The 17,611-nt window shown below is 35.4% G+C and overlaps 4 protein-coding genes across 4 annotated transcripts; all 4 read right to left on the reverse strand.

Annotated features, from left to right (window-relative positions):
• On the reverse strand, positions 1-3,208 carry LOC7460407 (cation/H(+) antiporter 27). Its single transcript, XM_002323598.4, has 3 exons — positions 2,463-3,208; positions 1,319-2,317; positions 1-1,206 (listed from the first exon to the last, which is right to left on the reverse strand). The coding sequence occupies exons 1-3, from the start codon at positions 2,658-2,660 to the stop codon at positions 79-81; spliced, it is 2,325 nt and encodes a 774-aa protein (XP_002323634.2). The 5' UTR covers positions 2,661-3,208; the 3' UTR covers positions 1-78.
• Positions 3,209-3,651: 443 nt separating this feature from the next.
• Positions 3,652-6,811, reverse strand: LOC7488746 (probable protein phosphatase 2C 65). Its single transcript, XM_024587513.2, has 5 exons — positions 6,310-6,811; positions 5,079-5,444; positions 4,875-4,992; positions 4,571-4,794; positions 3,652-4,446 (listed from the first exon to the last, which is right to left on the reverse strand). Exons 1-5 carry the CDS (start codon positions 6,517-6,519, stop codon positions 3,928-3,930), a joined length of 1,437 nt encoding a protein of 478 aa, XP_024443281.1. The 5' UTR covers positions 6,520-6,811; the 3' UTR covers positions 3,652-3,927.
• Positions 6,812-8,546: 1,735 nt separating this feature from the next.
• On the reverse strand, positions 8,547-8,918 carry LOC18106342 (uncharacterized). Its single transcript, XM_006373969.1, has one exon. The coding sequence runs from the start codon at positions 8,916-8,918 to the stop codon at positions 8,547-8,549; it is 372 nt and encodes a 123-aa protein (XP_006374031.1).
• A 6,332-nt stretch (positions 8,919-15,250) lies between these two features.
• LOC7488748 (uncharacterized) lies at positions 15,251-17,251 on the reverse strand. The gene has a single exon (XM_024587955.2). It carries the CDS (start codon positions 16,943-16,945, stop codon positions 15,401-15,403), a length of 1,545 nt encoding a protein of 514 aa, XP_024443723.2. The 5' UTR covers positions 16,946-17,251; the 3' UTR covers positions 15,251-15,400.
• Positions 17,252-17,611: the final 360 nt, after the last annotated feature.

Genomic DNA, 17,611 nt, shown 5'->3' on the forward strand with positions numbered 1-17,611 from the left:
TTTTACTAAAAGTTCCTTCATATATATCAACGAGTACAGCTGGTAACATTAGTTCGAATAACATTAGTTGAACTAGATCTATCTATCAGAATTATAAATGGATACGTATTTTTGGTTTTGAATCATCTCTACCACCACCGAAGCTTGTTGTTGCACCACCAATATGGATGCCTTGCACTCAAAGTCTTTAGATGCCATTATGTCTCCGATTACACCCAAATCCTGATCAATCTCACCCCACTCTGATAGTCCAATTAACTGTGTAGAATCAGGATCATGTCTTCTTCCCACCATAATGAGATCAAAATCGTTGCACATGGCTCCCAGCAACCGAACGGTGTCATTTCCATGTCTAACCATCTCTTCCTTATATGAAACACGCGGGCAGTCGTTATTGTTGAGCCTGAATTCATTGATCATGTTCGAGTTGCGTCTTTTCTCTATCAAATCAGTAAAAGTTTGGTCCACAGAGACTAATCTGAGCACTATCAGCCTGATGTTGGGATGCCCGGACATGCGTTGAGCGTATGCTAGCGTCTCACGATCATCAGCCCCTCCTATGAAAACCACACAGACCTTCATTGTGAGTCGACCTGATAAAATATATCGATCCAAATTCCCACGGTTAACAAGGAGAGCGACAGAACATGGAGCCTTTACGAGTATGTTCCTGTTGACTGCCCTCATTGAAGGGCTATCATAGCGTTGAAAAGGAACGATCACCAAGGAGGTACTCTTCTCTAGTACCATAGTGCAAACGTCGTCGTGCATTGTAGCATAAGGTGCGAAGGATGTGAAGCATTGCACAGTAACAAGACCTTGATTTTGCTGTTCAAATTGATAGAAGGCGTTGCTGACAATGTCGATTTTCTCAGCAGATGAAATATTGTTCAATCTGTGCGATATGAAAAGCGGCAAGGCGCCTTCTATCAACTTCTTAAGGTTCAAAACATAAACCGCTATGGGGCTTGCCCTGGTTGGATTGGTTGCTTCAAGAACATTGATAATGGAGCGGACATCATCTTGTTGATGGAGACAGGCAACGATTTGTAGCTCAGAACGGAGTCCGGTGTTCTGGATTGTGCGTGGTTTGTAGGCTATATATCTTCTTGAAGGGTCATAGAGAAGTCTCACTAACAGGGTAACAAACACCGATTGCAGCATTGCTGTGACAACCAGGATGCTAAAAAGCTCAGTTTTTAGCCCCTGCACATTGTTTAGAGGTTTTAGTCCGTTAGCTCTCTTGATTAATTAACAAAAGCTGGGAGCTAATAGATTTCATGCTCACAGTTATGTACAGTCAAGTTGAAAAAGGTACCTCGAACTTATTTGCAGCGTTGTATAATAGTGCATCGACGAAACCTTTGCAATTCAAGATGAGACCGAGCGAGAGAGCATCCCGAAATGGCATCTTGTAATAGAGTGAAGTGGCTATAATGGCAGAAAGTTTGGTCAAGGTAGATATAAAGACGAGCATTAGCGCAAATGCAACATGTTTGAATGTGGCAAGGAACAAATTGATTCCTCTGCCAACATCTACAAGGAAACATGGCACTAGAAATGAATTAACAAAGGTACCAATCTTCTCCATCAAGCAAGAATGCAGCTGCGGATTATCAGGGGTAGCTAAGCCTAAGACCAGAGGTCCAAAAAGAAAATGATGTCCATTGATTTCCCCCAAAAAACCACAGAAAAGAACCATAGTACTGATAATCAAAATATATGACTGCTTCAGAGGCTGTCCCTCAGGGGTTCGTCTTACCATCCACCACATCATAGGTCGGAAAGCGAAAACAATGATCATAATCATGGGGATTCTGGTTATCTGCGCTAATATTATACCTTTCTTTGAACCAAGCTTCGAGGCTTCTTTGAAATTAGCCAAAAATACTATAAAACTCCAGCTGAACAATCCACTGACCATTGAAGAAGAGAGAGCAAGGCGGCCTAGTTCTGAATTGAGGAGCTTGAGATCTTCAAGGATGGAAAAAACAACATGGAAGGAAGTTGTTGATATAATAACAGCCACGACATGGACCTCCTCGTGAAGCTCCAATTTAAAGAATCCTCTTAGATACGAAGCTATTAGTGTTGTTATCACCGTCGGAACCAAAAAAGAAGCAAGGCCTATAACAACTGCAAGTTTCCCACATTTCTTCACGACGGTTATATCCAGCCGTAAGCTAAGCAGGAAAAGAACGAATACGAGACCAAACACTTCAAAGGTATCAAGAATCATCACACTCCTTGGTGCAAACAAATATTTATTAATTCTTTCCATATGTCCAAGAAATGAAGGGCTTATGGCAATTCCACCCTGGAAGCATGAAAAAACCATTGTCATCTCAGCTGAACAAGAAGAACAAAAACATTGATCGAAACATCATGGCATCAAGCTAATTATTTGTCATAAACTCAATCAATAGCACGCTCAATGAGTAACAAGGTGAGGATTTAATTACCAGGATTTCCGGAACAAAACGCTGCTGTCCAAAAGGCATGAGAAGGAACTGAAAAAATGTTTTTAAAAGAGTAACTAAACCAATCTGCACAAGCACAGGTGAGAAACTGAAGTAATTTTCATCATCATGCTTAAAACGTATCATCTTATGCGCCTCAAATGCCTCGCAAACTAATTCTGTGGTAGAATTTTGATTCATCCTTTGTTTTCAGTACTTTTTAGATCAAGAGGGAACCAAAAGACTCTGAAGTCGCAGCTAAAGCAAGAGGTCATGTATAAAATTAATATAAAATCAAGGATATGGGCTAGTGCGAGCAGGAAACAGAAAATATACAAGAACAAAAATATTTAGTGAGAGAGAAGTTTTTTTTTTATGGAGAGTGGATAGCATATTAACAGGTCATTATAGGGGGGGATGGATAGTGTTCTTGAACAAGAATGGGAGAGAAACGTGGAGTGCTGTCAAATATATGTGCACTATTTGAGCTCACTAGATCTTTGACTGGTAATGCGTGGCCTGCAATGTGCATACCCTAACCAAAAATGAAGCCGAGATCAATGCTCAAGAACTTGGACAGGAAGCACGTTAGTAAAATTTCCTCACTTTAACAGAATGGTCTTTTCAGATTTATGTGGTCTCGACATTGAGAGAATATTTATTTTTTGTTTGACGGTAAAGGGTATCCTCCTCTGGCTGGCAATACTTGTGGCTCCGGCATGTGATTTATTGGTTATGGTTTTCTTGCTCGGAGAAAATGCAAACAAGAGGAGATCCATATGTATAAAGGTGATGGATCTGAGTCGCAGAGCGAATCCTGTCTCAAGAATCTTAAAGCATTCAACTGTTTGATGCATGCCTCATACAACGGTAGGTTGGTGCCGTATCCATAAAACTGGCTTTGGTAGCTCGGTTCCTGATCCTTGTCATATTTAAGAGGAGTACAGTTTACTTTCGATATGGCTAGCTTGAAGAAGATTTCCAACGATGATTCAAAACCAATCTTTATATAAGATAAATTATTAAAATGAAAGATGTATGGAAGGAATCAAGACTCTTATAGGATTGAATTGATTGGTAACTGATATTGAAGGAACTTGTCAGAAGAGTACAAAGACAGATACACTTGCCTTTTCCCCATCCCTCATCAAGGAAGAAGAGATTAGCTCAAATAATATACCAACAGATGGAGTTTGCCAAAATCAGATCATCAGTTTTCTTCTTGTTCTTTTTACATCCAAAAAAATTCTAATCAGTCCCCAAATAGTGAAGTGTGCTTCCAATGACCATTTATCTATCAATATTTCCACTTAACAATTATATCAAGGGATAATTTCATGCGAAAAGGGGAGCACCCAACATGGTCCGTAGCTTCCTATATTTGTACAAATGAGGCATAAAAATTCCCTGAGGTGCAGACCACTTCAGTAGAACCTCATTACAAGGTCTCGGACAGAGAAAATTGTCATCAAACTTCAACAGTTTCAACACCTTTGTAAGCTCTGGTTGATTTTCGTCGACTCAAAACTTTGCGAAGTCGAGGGAACTTTCCGGATGAATTAACTTTTTGTAATCTGAAATGAGGAAACTCATACTCCTCTGAGTTAAGATCAATGTTGGCATTTTCAGAGCTTCCCTCTCGTTTCTTGGATCTAAACCTCTCAGGAACTGCTGCAATCTCTGAGTGATTGAGACTGGCCCGGCTCACCTCAGAACAGGTTTCGAATTTGGCCAGACTCACGTCAGAGTAGCCTTCAAGCTCGGAATGATTTACACTGAGTTGGGTCACTTCAGAGAAGGATCTGGTTAACAAAGTCCGATTCTTCAGAAACAAGCATATAACCGCACTGTCATCAACCTTGCTGCCAGGAAATTTACTTCTCCATGAGCGAGCAGCATGCTTTACTACCAATTTAGCAGCCATGGATCGCTTCCTTGCAGAAGCAACAATCTTTATGACCTCATAGTTTGTTAACACATCCCACACCTGTAAATACAACAAAAATCCTCAAAGTCCAGAAGGCCCATTCTTGACACTAGCAGATTAATCGATAAGTTTTATAAGACACTTCGATTATATTTAAAAATATTTGTTTTTTTGTTCCTCTTACCCCATCAGTTGCCAGAACCACAAATTCATCCTTATCAGTAACCCTTCTATAAGAAACTTCCGGAGTTGAAATGAGGCCATAATCTTTCAAGCAGAAATCTCCGAAAGCCCTTGCCATGGCTAGACCAGGACAATCTTCATCAGGCATCCATATTCTGAACAATTCTGGTTCCTTTTCCAATGCAAAAACTCTGCCATTAGAGTTCTTGATTCTTTCAGCTTCACCTGAGAGTAAGAATCAAAAGAAGATTGTTAGACTTCATGATTCTTGCCATGAATTGAAACGATACTAAGAAAACACCCACTTGCAATATTCGGTTTCAGATCAACAGTCAATTGGATGGGAATGAGTTGATTTTTTGGGCCCTTAGAACAAAGAACAGCACGAGAATCACCCAAGTTGGCAATTATCAGGTTGTTTCCCTGAAGATTAGAAAGAAGATGTCAGAAACACACAACATATAAATGTCTATCCATTGACAATGTATTTACTTGGAGTGTAATAATACCTCCTTAACTATAGTTACAGCAGTAGTACCGCTGCAGAAGCTATCAATGCTGGCATCAAGGCTAAGTTCTTCATCCATTTCCTTAAAGGACTTGGTGAAGGTAGCCTCCCATGAAGATAACAGCAGACTGCTGCTATCATCATCGTCAACACTATCTTTGCCACCTTTGTTTTTATTGACCTCATCGCTATTATCTCCTTTTCCATCAGCATCTCTACTTTTGAAGCTATTATTCTGTGATGTTTTGATTTCTCTAGAGAGCCTTGAGGGTAAAGTGTCACGTATATGGCGTGCAACTTTGTGACCATAGGGACCATGACCATCAAACACTCCACAGAAAAGCATATCTTTATCACCTGTTAATTCCTGAATCAAGCTTCAAAGTTTAGTCGAATACACAAGATTGTTCACGTTCTACCATTCAAAAGAACGATGTAGGTATATAGGGCAAACATACTGCATCTAATTGGAGCATAAATGAAGATGAGGCATGGTATCTCTTTCTCAAATTTAAACCTCAAATTAGCTTAACTGATATAAAAACTTCTTCTGTTCAAAGCCCTGCAATGCTGAGAATGATGCTAATTATAAACCTATATATTTTTCACGAATTTTTCTCAAGTCAGAGCAATGCATTTCAGATCACCAACTAGATAGCAATGAAGGCAGCAATTAATCGAAAAATTTCAATATTTCTTCTCTTGTGCTCAGCAGGTGCAGGGTGATTATAAGAACACCAGATCATAACACACAGATACATGACAAGCATACAATAAAAATACATGGGAAATTAAACTTTCTCTGGAAACCCGAAAAATTGTCCTAGCCGTATTGACAAGGCAAGTAACATCCAAAGAAAACTATGAAAACATGGGACACAGGCAACAACAGAAAAAGAACTATATGCATAAGGCAATGGGATGTCATCACATGCATCAAAATATGTATAAACAAGTTCAATATTACAGCAAAAATTTTGAATTTCATCTTCATGAATCTTTCTGAATTATCTGCATTGATCCATAAAACAACATATCCTATGTGTGAGAAAAATCAATGATTGAAAATTAATTAAAACTACAATCACAAAAACGAAAATAAATCAAAGGCCAAGAAATATGGTAACTACCAAAACATAATGAGAGGTTATGAATAGATCATTAGAGAAAAGATGATAAGTTGATAAGGGAAAAAAAAAACAATGAATGATGTGCATATCATTTTCTATCACCTCCCAAACAGTCATGGCATCCTGATTGATCCCTTTCCTTCCTTGTTGGGTGTACATTGATGTATATTTTGAAGCTCCATACAACCTCATACGGGCTCCATAATCTCCAACAATTACATCACCCTCCTCCTCATCCTCTAGTTCTTTCTCTTCTATAGCATCCTCTACCACCCCGTCAGAATATGGTTCCTTACTGCAACAGGCTCCCATTCTTTGAGGAACTAGAAATTTCTAGCAAAGAATAAAAAACGCCAAAGCAGAACCACCAAATTAACCCAATCAATAACCACGGTTTTTTCTTGAAAAACAAGAAGGAAAACGAACGAAGATGAGATTTTTCATGGACCCCGGAGGCTAGAATTAGGAAGGGACAAAGGAGAAAAAGTACTGAAGGTGATATTCATATACAACACAACATTTCTATTTGGATTTTAGACAAAAACAGTATTTAAAAATGCCTGCAGAGCCAATCATGGGACATTGTCTTTTGTAGGAGACGGATCAGAAGACAACCACATTTTAGTCTGGAATTTTTAAGAATAGAATTAATTCGTTTGTTGCTTCTGAAGTTGACTTTTTAGTCCTTATAGATTTACAAAATTTCAATTTAATCTCTGTAGTTAAGTGCTTGTTTGATACTTCAGTAGCTCACTTCTACTTCTTGTTTTTATATATATCAAATTAATTTTTTAAAGGTGTTTTTTAAAAGTTTTGATATAATAATATAAAAAATATTTTTTTTTATAAAAATAAAATTATTTAATATATTTTTAATTAAAAAATATTTTTAAAAAGTATCATACGCAACACACATTAAGTTTCTACATTTAATCCCACAGGTGCTTTAAAAATTAATGTCCAATATGTCTCTTGATTGTTAAATAATTAATAGAAGCTGATGACTAACTGAATTTCGGAATTTTCTTTCTTTTTTTAAAATTAATTTTAATGATATTAATTAATTATCACGTTAGTTAGCTATTAGCTAAATAATGGTCAAGCGCTGCATTGATTTTTTCTTTTTCTTTTTTGGAAACTACAGGACTAAAATAGAGAATTCTAAACTGTGAGAAACTTAAGTGGAAAATTTTATAAAATAGTGGGGTTAAAATTAATATAGCAGACACTTTGTTTATTTTTTGTGGTGTTTTTCTTTTTATTTATTTTTTCAAAATCTTTAAAATTCAAGAATTTTTTTTTTCGCTGACATATTGACTAAAATGAGATTAAATGGAGAAATATTTTTTCTTTCATTTTTCAGTCAACAAAAACACCATCTCTCTCTGTCTCTCTCTCTCTCTCTCGTTACTTAGTTACCAAAAAGAAAAAGAAAAAAAACTAAGAAAAAATTGGTTTGAGATATCCTTCCTTATATTTATTTCATTTTGACTTGTATTTTTTTTCCAACATGGACTTAAGCGTCTGCAACAGCTAGGGAAGAAAATTAAATCTATATATATATATATATGGGCAACAGAATGATGAGGTTTCTCTATACGATTGCTTAGTTATATCTACTATTCAGCTAAGATATCAGCCAGATAGGGTTTGTCTAGTATGAACCCTTAGTAATGAAGCAGGACTCTTTACAGATGTTGGAGTTAGACTCTATACTGCTAGGCCAACACATGCTGCTGCTTTTACTGGATAAAGAAGGCGTGCCAGGTTTATCAGCTTGGCTGCCTAATTCCATTTTGATGCATGGTGCTGTTAGTTCTATCTCTCTCTGTGTGTTTTATGGTATTCTGCAGCAGAGTTGCTCCTGATCTCTTCTCTCTTTTCTGTGTTTAAAGTGTTAAAACTATCAATGTTAAACTTAGTAATTAACTTGCTGTATAATCTTTCTCTCTTACCAAGAAATCAACCAAATTCATTACCATGTGATGCCATAAGCCACAATTCTTACAAAATATTATGATCTTTATCAACTGATGATCCTGAGATATATTTCAGAATCCATATAATTGCATTAAGAAACAAAATTCACAAGCAATGGAACTATAGAAGCTAACATTTCGGATAAACTACTCGAATTAATTATTATTTATGGAAAACCAAATTAAGCCACGAATTTATCCTGTGCAAGAATTATTTTTTTTCTTCTTTCGTATGATTTCGATCAGTTCCTACACCATCTTCAAAACAACACCTCCACTCTCTTGATCAGAAACAAAACTAAACCCCAAAGTACCACAAGAACGCCTATCTAAGTGGTTGGCCGTAAACGTTCATCAGGTCTATACTCTGGGCACTCCTTCCTCAGCCTCTCCATGCACGTTGCCACTCTCATCACTCACCTTATAAAATTTCAAGACAGCAAGATTCTCCTTCTCTTTCTCGTGCTTGACCTTCTTTGTTGTGTTGTATGTCTTCTTCTTAGCACCCCCTCGAAGCCTAAGCATGAGATGGAGAGTGCACTCCTTTTGTATTTTGTAGTCGGCTAGGGTTTCGTTGTCTTCAAGAAGCTTGCCTGCGAAGATTAGGCGTTGCCGGTCTAGTGGGACTCCTTCTTTCGTTTCAATCTTAGTTTTGACGATGCTGATGGTGTCCGAAGGTAACACATCGAGCGTTAGGGTTTTTTCTGATGGGACTTTCACAAAGATTTGCATGGCTTTGAATTTTGGTCGGTTTGGAAGAGAATCAGTAATCAGCCAAATTCTTAGAAAAACAATAAGAAAATTATAAGAGAGGAGCGAGCACCAATGAGGAAGGCTGGGGTAGTACTCGAAATATATACATAAGAAGATAAGAGAGGAGCAGATATTAATTATTATTGAGGTAGAAGAAGTATTCCTAATTGATTTAGGAAAGTTTTCCTAAATAAAAAGAATTTAAAATCTTTATTTGACTAATTAATTAAAATCCTTATAAAACTAGTATTTAGAATCCTCGTTGGAATAATAAAAAGAATCTAGAATTTTTGTTTAACTAATTAATTAGAATGCTTATATTAAACTAGTATTTATAATCTTGTTGGAATATGATGATAGCTTGGGCATATATTTATCCTATATATAATTTTTATAGGGTCATGTTTTTTAAATTGTGTGTTAAATATCAAGAAATAAAAGCTCAAGAAGTTAAATACTCAAGTATTTAGGTCTCGTTTGTTTGATGAAAAGTGGTTTTCTGGATACCACTTTCCAAACTTTCTTGTGTTTGTTTGTCATTAGGAAAGTTGGTTAACAGAAAACACTTTCCAGTTAAAGAAAAATTTGGTTTGGTTTCTAGGAAAGTGTTTTCCTTTTATTTTGGGCGGAAAACATTTTCTGAAAATTATGAAAAATTTAGAAATGTCATTATTTGCTGATTATATCAAATTTGATTCTCAAACTTTTGATTGCTATATATATTTTGCTACAAGATGGTTGCATACAAGATGGTCTGCCGCGAGTATATATGGCCTATTTTCCTTAATCTCTCTTTACTTCTTATGTTTAAAATGTCTTCGATACTTCATGTTAAATCCTGGTTCATTTGGTCCTTTTGTTTTTGGTTGCTAGATGTTTTGCTCGTCTGCTTGCTAAGGTTGTTAACTGCAGGAAGAAGAAAAGTGGCCATAATAACCAGGTAATCTCCTTCCTAGTATTATTTTTTGTTTAATTTTTGTTGTTTCTGTTTTGTTTTCAACTAATGTTGTTGTTCAATATGTTCTGAGAAAAACTTGTGTTTTCTTTATGCAGTTGAGACAGAAGAAGCCGCTTAGGTTCCATGATCGATCACTACCACAATCTTTAGATTTACTGACAGAATTTTCCGTCGGTATTTGCATTATCATTCTGTTGGTAATTAATTTACCAACGAAATCACCGACGGAAATGCTCCATCAGTGAATCTATCGTCGGTAATTTTTTGTCCATCGGTAAGTCCGTTGGTAATAAAAAATATTATTACCGATGGATTTACTGACGGAAAAAGCGAGCAAAAAAAAATTACCCGCTTCATTTCGTCAGTATTTCCCTCGGCAAAATACCATATGTAATTCCATCGGTAATTATTTAAAAATATTCAAAAAAAATATTTTTTACAAAACTATAAAATAATTAAATTAATATAAATCAACACTCTATAATACTCAAAATACTTGAAAAAAAAGAAGAAGAAAATCAACTAAAACAAATTTGCAACAAATAAATTCAACTAAAAAAATTCATATGAAATTTTTTAAAAAATTCTATAAATAAATCAACTAAAAATTGATCTCATATTGAAAAACAAATCCTACAACAACATTCATACAATTATTAAGAACAAAAAAAATAAAAATAAAATAAAATAACAAATATAGTGAAAAAAAGACAAAAAAAAGAAAAAAAAATCTTACATTAATGTAGTTGCAAGTGAAGCTAAGAATAGCAAAAAAATAAATTCAGAAAGTATACTAATTAAAAAAAAATGAGAAGAAAGGAGAAGAAGACATACCTGAGCACGGAGGAGAAGAGAAGGAGTTGAGGAGAGAAGAGAAGAAAAATAAATGGATATTGATTTTTTTTACATATGGGAAAAAAGAAGAAGAAGAAGAAGAAGAAGAAAAGAGACGGGTCTGTTTTGAAATTAGGGATTCTAGGCTTTTTATTGGTGTGTTTTATCGACGGAATGTTTCGTCGGTGATTCTCTTTGTAATTGACATGATGAACAGTGTTCACAGTTTACCAACAGTTTTACCGACGGAATAAATTCCATTGGTTAAATCATCACTTCATCGTTTTTTTTTTGTTTTAATTATTTTATTTCCCACTGTAATTCCCTCAGTATACACCGAGGGAATATTGCCATCGGTAAATTTCCGACGGAAATATTCCCTTGATATTACCGTTTGTATTTATCAATTTTTTGGTAGTGAATTGATGGGCTCTCATGGAGAGTGAACTTAACTTAACTTTGGAATTTGTAACTTATTGCTATCTTGCATAATTAATCTATAGGACAGATTGTTATTTTATGAACCTTATTATCTTGTTCATCTTGATTTTTCAAGTGAATCAAATTTACTTTGTACACTATATGAAATCTTTGTTTTTCTTTATTTTTGAGAATCCTCATTATTTATGTCAAAGCATGTAAAATTTCCTTTCTATGAAGGGATATCAAAGCTAGCTCGGATCTAACCTAAAAAGAAACCCAAATTCCCTAAAAAAGAATCCAAATTATAGGGGTTGCGAAGTTAATTTAGGTCAACTTAGTTCAATTGCATTATTAGTTAATCAAGTTTAGACATTGCTAGTGTCTTTTTTATTCAAATTAAAACACAATTTCGGTCAACTCTAAATCACGATTCTTAAGACAGTGTTTGTTTAAGAGGTTGCGTCTGTGTTTTGAAAAAAACATAGATGCAACCTGTTTGGTTATTAAAAAAACGCTTCTTACTGTTCATGGGTCCCACGGTTTGCTGCGTTTGAAACGCAAGAAAAAGAGAAGCAGCTAGGAGCTGCTTCCTGTGCGGCAAAATGTTGAACCATGCTCTACTGTTCACTGAACAGTGGAGGCATATTCACTGAACAGTGGAGCATACCTCCACTGTTTACGTGAATAGTTTTTTTTCCTGAAAAACCAGTGCAGTTAATTGATTTCACTCGCACTGTTCACGTGAACGTGAACAATAATTTTTTTTGTTTTTAAAAAAAATTAGTTTAAGGTGAATTAAATTTACTCGTATTGTAATCTCAATTTTATTCCTGATAATATTTTACCTAATTTTGTAGTTCTTGTCGGATGAATTTTGTACGTAATAGAATTGTAGATAGTTTAATGGAACAATAAATTTTGTACGTAAAAGCAATAGTTAAATCCACAATATTTAAATTAAAAACCATCAATATTAATATATATTTTTTAAAATTATTTTATAACCTCAATTTCAAAAGCATTCTTAACCAAACACATTAAACTACTTTTTCTTCAACCTCAATTTCAACCACAGTTTTAACCAAACACCTATTTTTTCAAACCAACCTCAACTAAAAGTATTTTTTATAAAACATTTTTTTTCAAACTACAACCATAACAGCTACCGCAATACTAAACACACTTAATTGTAATATATAAATATTACCTAGTGTACTCTGGCTCTTATCTTTGCAAGTTTAAGATGGATTACGTAATATGATCCTAATACATGAGTTTTTTTTAGAGAAATAGATATTTTTCTTAGTTAATTTTATATTTTACTATTTTTATCTTTCTATTTTGCATTATCATGCTTTTCTAGTTTTTTTCTATTTAAAGAAAGTAGTTTTCTTATTTTATTTCTTTCATTCATAATTATTAGGGTTATCTAGTTTTTATTTCCTATATAGAAGATTGTAATAACATTTTAACAAGTGAAACATGAATTAATAAAATTAAATATTTTGAAAGTATTCTTATAGTTATAGTGTTATTGATTTTTGACGGTTTTGACTTGTAGCAAATCTTATTATTCTTTGCTCGTATCTATATCAATTGGAATTGGAGCCCAAAGATTCCTTGTGATTTTGGTTGGAGGTTGTAAGGGATATATATTAAAGCTCAATGATTTTTAGTGATTAGGTATTATGCATTATTGAATAATCATGGCTGGAATATATCGCAAAACATGATATATTTATGTAGAAAGGGATGAGAAGGTTTTTTCTTGGGAAAAAAACCATCCTGGAACCAGTATATTGTTTTCGTGTGAATTAGTTGATATTACTGAAAATCTTGGTGGTGAGATCCACAATGAGATAACTATACAATGAGATAACTCACATAAATAAATATATTGTGCTAGATATCCATGATGGTGCGACCCATACAAAACATTGTTTTAAAGACTGATAACGAGAAGTGTAATAGTCCTATTTTCTCTTCTATTTAAGTAGACTTCTAGGCCACGGAGAAATCATGGAAAAACTTATAAGGACTTTCTATTAAGTTATAGGAGAATTGAACAATCTCGAACATGCTCTTATGGAGACCCGAGCAACCTTGAATATGCTCAGAAACTATCTATTAATTTTTTTTCAATTAAGTCTTTGATGTCAATTTCTTTTAATTCAATAAAACTGTTATTATCAACTTGAATTATAAAATTTGTTACAAGAAAGCTCGCACAAAAAGACATTTGTGGTGAAGAATAATTTTTAACTAAAATCTAAACTCAAAAAGAAGTTCCTTCGTGCACAAGCTTTTTTGAGAAATTTGAAGAAAATAGTTTATATTTTATTTTATTTATTCAGAATTGTTAGAATTTTCTAGTGTTTTTCTGCATAAAAGATTGTAATAGTATTTTAGCAACTGAGATAAGAATGAATAAAATTAAGTATATCAAGAAACCATTCATAAGAACATGTAATAGTATTTTAATTGAAATATATTGGATTGCGTTGCACAGTGCAAGGTAGAGGATCGATTAACTTCTCCTAGAATTGCATCATGCAATGCATTAAAGAAAACTGAAAGCACGATTGACACAGACAGTGAATGGAAATCAAAATAGCTTCAATCATATCTAGTTAGAGTTTAGACTGCAAGCTCATTTTGACCAATGTCCTCCACGCACAAAAAGAAGCACATTCAAGACAATATAGATGGAGTACGATGAAAGGATATCTTGTATGTAACTGGAGATTTCGATCCTGAACCACCTAGTGACATTTTCTAAACCCCACAACCACCATCACTTAAAGATTGCGGTGGTGCCACCCAATTATTATGGGAGTTCCATCCACTTTGCCTAGATATATATGAACCACAAGTTTGATTCTATGCCCTGCATATCTTCATGCAACTGATAATTTCAGCAGAGAAAACTTGAGTTTGTTATGTGATTCTGCTTATACACATGTGATCTATTTCTAATCACAAAAGGCTAACTGGTGCTGAAAGGTAAATTTTTGTTAGGGTGCTTAAAAATGCATGTCCCAAACCGCAACTTCGATGGTGGAATGCAGTTGTGTTGTTAAAAAGAAAATACAAGAGGAAGAACTACAGCAATGAAAGTAACATGGCACTGAGCAGGAGCACAATGAGATCAAATCCTAGTTCTTTACAGAGAAGAGTGCACGCTCTACTCCATAGAATATGTAGATTGGATTTGTATAATACCATATAGTTAATAGCTAAGGCTTCTAAAAAATTATATTAACAGGGTCAAAGATAAGCACAACCATACCTCAAATTTGAAATCAATCTCTGATTGCTATACCGTGATTCTGTGTACATATCCAACCATCGACAGCAATTATTACCTGATAGACCCAAGCTTTCAAAATGGTCTCGAACAAGAGTAAACAGAAACAAAAATCTCATTAAAATTTGTACTGGAACCAATTCAATATCTACTACATTGAATAATTGACTAGACCACGGTTTTTGACACTTGAAAGGGGGAAACACAGTTGCATAAAAGTAAATTGGCACAATGGCACTACAATAATCAGTTCTTAGCTTTAGAATCTTACAACAGTGCTCAACAGTTCAGAATCTTATGACGAAGTTCCGATCCCAGCTTCTTAAACAAGAGTTCACAGTCCAACGTATTCAATAGCAATTCCATTGCTCGGGTGGCAGCAATGCAGTTATGTCCCCCAAATGGCAAGCAAACTAGAATGCAATCATACAGACCAACCGGGGAAAAAGATTCCAAAAGTGGAAGGTCCTAGAGCACTTTGCGACTTCCCAAGGTTTGAATTTATCAAAATGGCACAGCACTGAATCACCAAGAGAAGCTGCCCTTTTCTTTATCAGGGACATGGTAAACTCTAGTCCATAGAAAAACAAGCTTGGATTTGTTAATAACACACTTATAGATTGAAGAAAAGAATTCTAATATCCGAGGATTTCCATTTTTATTGACACGTCAAAAGCTCTCAATGACACAAAAATGAAATCAGTAAATAAAAATACTGAATTTTGGACAAGAGATTGAATCTCAAAGGTAGACAGAAATCAAAACCTCATTAAAATTTAAAAAATGGAGTGAAAAAAGTAGTGAGACTTTCATTTGCATCTGCAATTCTTACAAGAAAAGAAAATTTGCATACAAAGGAACCACTGGAAAAATAAAAAAGATTAAAATCCTAGAGCACTTTCCCTAGAAGTTACAACAAGATGAGAGGATTGTTACCAATCACCACCACTGATGAACAAGAACTCCTCTATCTCTAAGAGATGTAAACAGGTCCAAGCACTGCCCATATGTTTTCTCATACTTGGAACTCCTCTGTCCAGGACAACATCTTTGCCACCTATTATAATGACATTCAAGAAAGATTTCATCAATCAAACAAATGGCTCCCGTCTCAAACAACCTTGGTATCAAATCAAACTCAGTCCCTTCAACATCCATCTTCATCACCACAAAATCCTTCTCCGTCACCGTATTCTTCAGCCACTCTGCAAAATCAAACCCTTCAATCTCATTGACTTCTCCATTAAAACTCCTAGATGACAACGATGATTTCACTGGCTGAATTCTCCCCATCCCTCTCGTTTTCTCCTTAACTTCCTTGCCCGGATCATGATTAATCTCAAACCTCAACGTCTCATTCCTCACCCATGCTGCATACGGCAACAATGTAACCCCTTTTTTCACTCTATACTCCTCATAAAATGCCTTATCCGCCTCAATCGCATACACATCAAACGTCCTGTTCTGTTTCGGATACTGCTTCTTAAACCAGCTCCCTATACTAGAACCATAACTCCTGGCTCCAACATCAACATACACATACCTACTCTTAAAACTAATATCCGCCATCGCCGTCAAATACTTAATATTCATTATATTCCTTTTCAAGGTAATCCACGGCTTCAATGGCTCCTCCATTATCAACGTCTCCGCATTGCGTACCAAATCCCTTTTATACCCAGGAACAGAGCACGAATTCCGTGAATTGCCATCAGAATCTTTGCTAACAATTTCACTTCCTACTTTCTTTTGCAACACAATTTCTCTAATAAGAGGCATTGATGAATCATAACCTTCAATGTCACGTGACTTAATTAATTTGCAAGAATTAAATAAATCTAGAAACGAATTAAAACTATACGTATCTTTAGCACTCACGTGAGCCACAAAAAACCCTTCGGGTTTCAATGTCCGTTGGATCTCCGACACCGTTAAATCCAACGGCCGCTGTGCAGTCTTATCCAACCGGTCCCCACCGGAGAATATGAAGTCAAAAGTATTCTCATCGAACGGTAACCTATTCTCCTTCGACGAAATCACCAAGGGCTTTGATGCTTTTTTGTAAATTCCAATCGAGTCCAAAATACCGATTTCTTTCAAAGCTAAAACATCATCTCCTCTCGGCGTTTCCACACACAAAGTCTTCGAGATCGCCGACATATAACCGTCGGAGACTAGATCATGAAAGACATCAGAGTAGAAATGGACGGCCTTGATCCAGTCTTTACTCCTGTAAAGATCCGACTGTGAGGTGCCCGCTGAGGTGGATTCCACCGCCTTGTTCGAGGTGGAGACACCGGTTCCGGTGCCGGCGATGACAAAATTGAAATTATCCGGTAAGAAACAGAAGTCTCCGAGATTGCATGATTCGCCGGTAGTTGTAACAATGTAAGCGAATCGGACGATTATGATTAAGACGCCGAATAACAACACCTTCACTAGAATGTTCCTCAAGAAGTTCGGCTTCCCTGCGGTAGGCTCCATGATGATTACTAAACACTTGAGGAAAAAAATAAAAGAAAAAAAGAATCTGAAAGGGAGTGAGTGGTTTTTCTTTCCTGTTTTTAGCGAGAGCAGAAGCGAGCGGAGGTGTGGTTGGCGCCAATTAGGGCTTTTCTTTGAGAGATAGAGGTAGAGATTAGGAAATAAGGTGAAATATGAGGGGTAAAACGGGAAGACATTTTTCAGATTTCTGAGAGGATTTGATTCTGTTAAGCCATGGAGCTTGGAGAGAGGGTTTGGATTTTGGGGAAGGAGATAGAAGCGGAGTGACGCGGTGTGGTGACCGGCATAGCCGGTAAAAATAAATAATACGCGCAATGTAAGCGGTTAGAGTTTCGTGGAAAGTAAGGTGGTGATTGGATTTTGTTGCAATATCGATATTGCCACTGCGTGGAGCCTAATTGCTTGATGGTGATGTTGTCTGTTTGGATTAAAGCAACATGGACTGCCGGTTAAATCAGTTTTTTATTAAATTTTAAAATTTAAAATTTTTTATTTAAAATTAATTTTTTAAAAATATTTTAAATTTTTTTAACATGATAGTATTAAAAATAATTTTTTAAAAATTAAAAAATATTATTTTAATATATTTTAAAAAACAACATGACTCACAAACTCTAAACAGAACCCTAAAAACTGTGATGATTG

The sequence above is a fragment of the Populus trichocarpa genome, chromosome 16 (assembly GCF_000002775.5).
Source record: "Populus trichocarpa isolate Nisqually-1 chromosome 16, P.trichocarpa_v4.1, whole genome shotgun sequence".
Taxonomy (NCBI): Eukaryota; Viridiplantae; Streptophyta; class Magnoliopsida; order Malpighiales; family Salicaceae; genus Populus; species Populus trichocarpa.

Coding starts and splice junctions, on each gene's coding strand:
- LOC18106342 (XM_006373969.1), bottom strand. CDS start 8,918: ATGCAAATCTTTGTGAAAGTCCCATCAGAAAAAACCCTAACGCTCGAT.
- LOC7488748 (XM_024587955.2), bottom strand. CDS start 16,945: ATGGAGCCTACCGCAGGGAAGCCGAACTTCTTGAGGAACATTCTAGTG.
- LOC7488746 (XM_024587513.2), bottom strand. CDS start 6,519: ATGGGAGCCTGTTGCAGTAAGGAACCATATTCTGACGGGGTGGTAGAG. Junction 4,993..5,078: donor CTGTAACTATAGTTAAGGAG/GTATTATTACAC, acceptor TCTAATCTTCAG/GGAAACAACCTGATAATTGC. Junction 4,447..4,570: donor TGGTTCTGGCAACTGATGGG/GTAAGAGGAACA, acceptor TTGTATTTACAG/GTGTGGGATGTGTTAACAAA.
- LOC7460407 (XM_002323598.4), bottom strand. CDS start 2,660: ATGAATCAAAATTCTACCACAGAATTAGTTTGCGAGGCATTTGAGGCG. Junction 2,318..2,462: donor GTTTTGTTCCGGAAATCCTG/GTAATTAAATCC, acceptor TCATGCTTCCAG/GGTGGAATTGCCATAAGCCC. Junction 1,207..1,318: donor ACGCTGCAAATAAGTTCGAG/GTACCTTTTTCA, acceptor AACAATGTGCAG/GGGCTAAAAACTGAGCTTTT.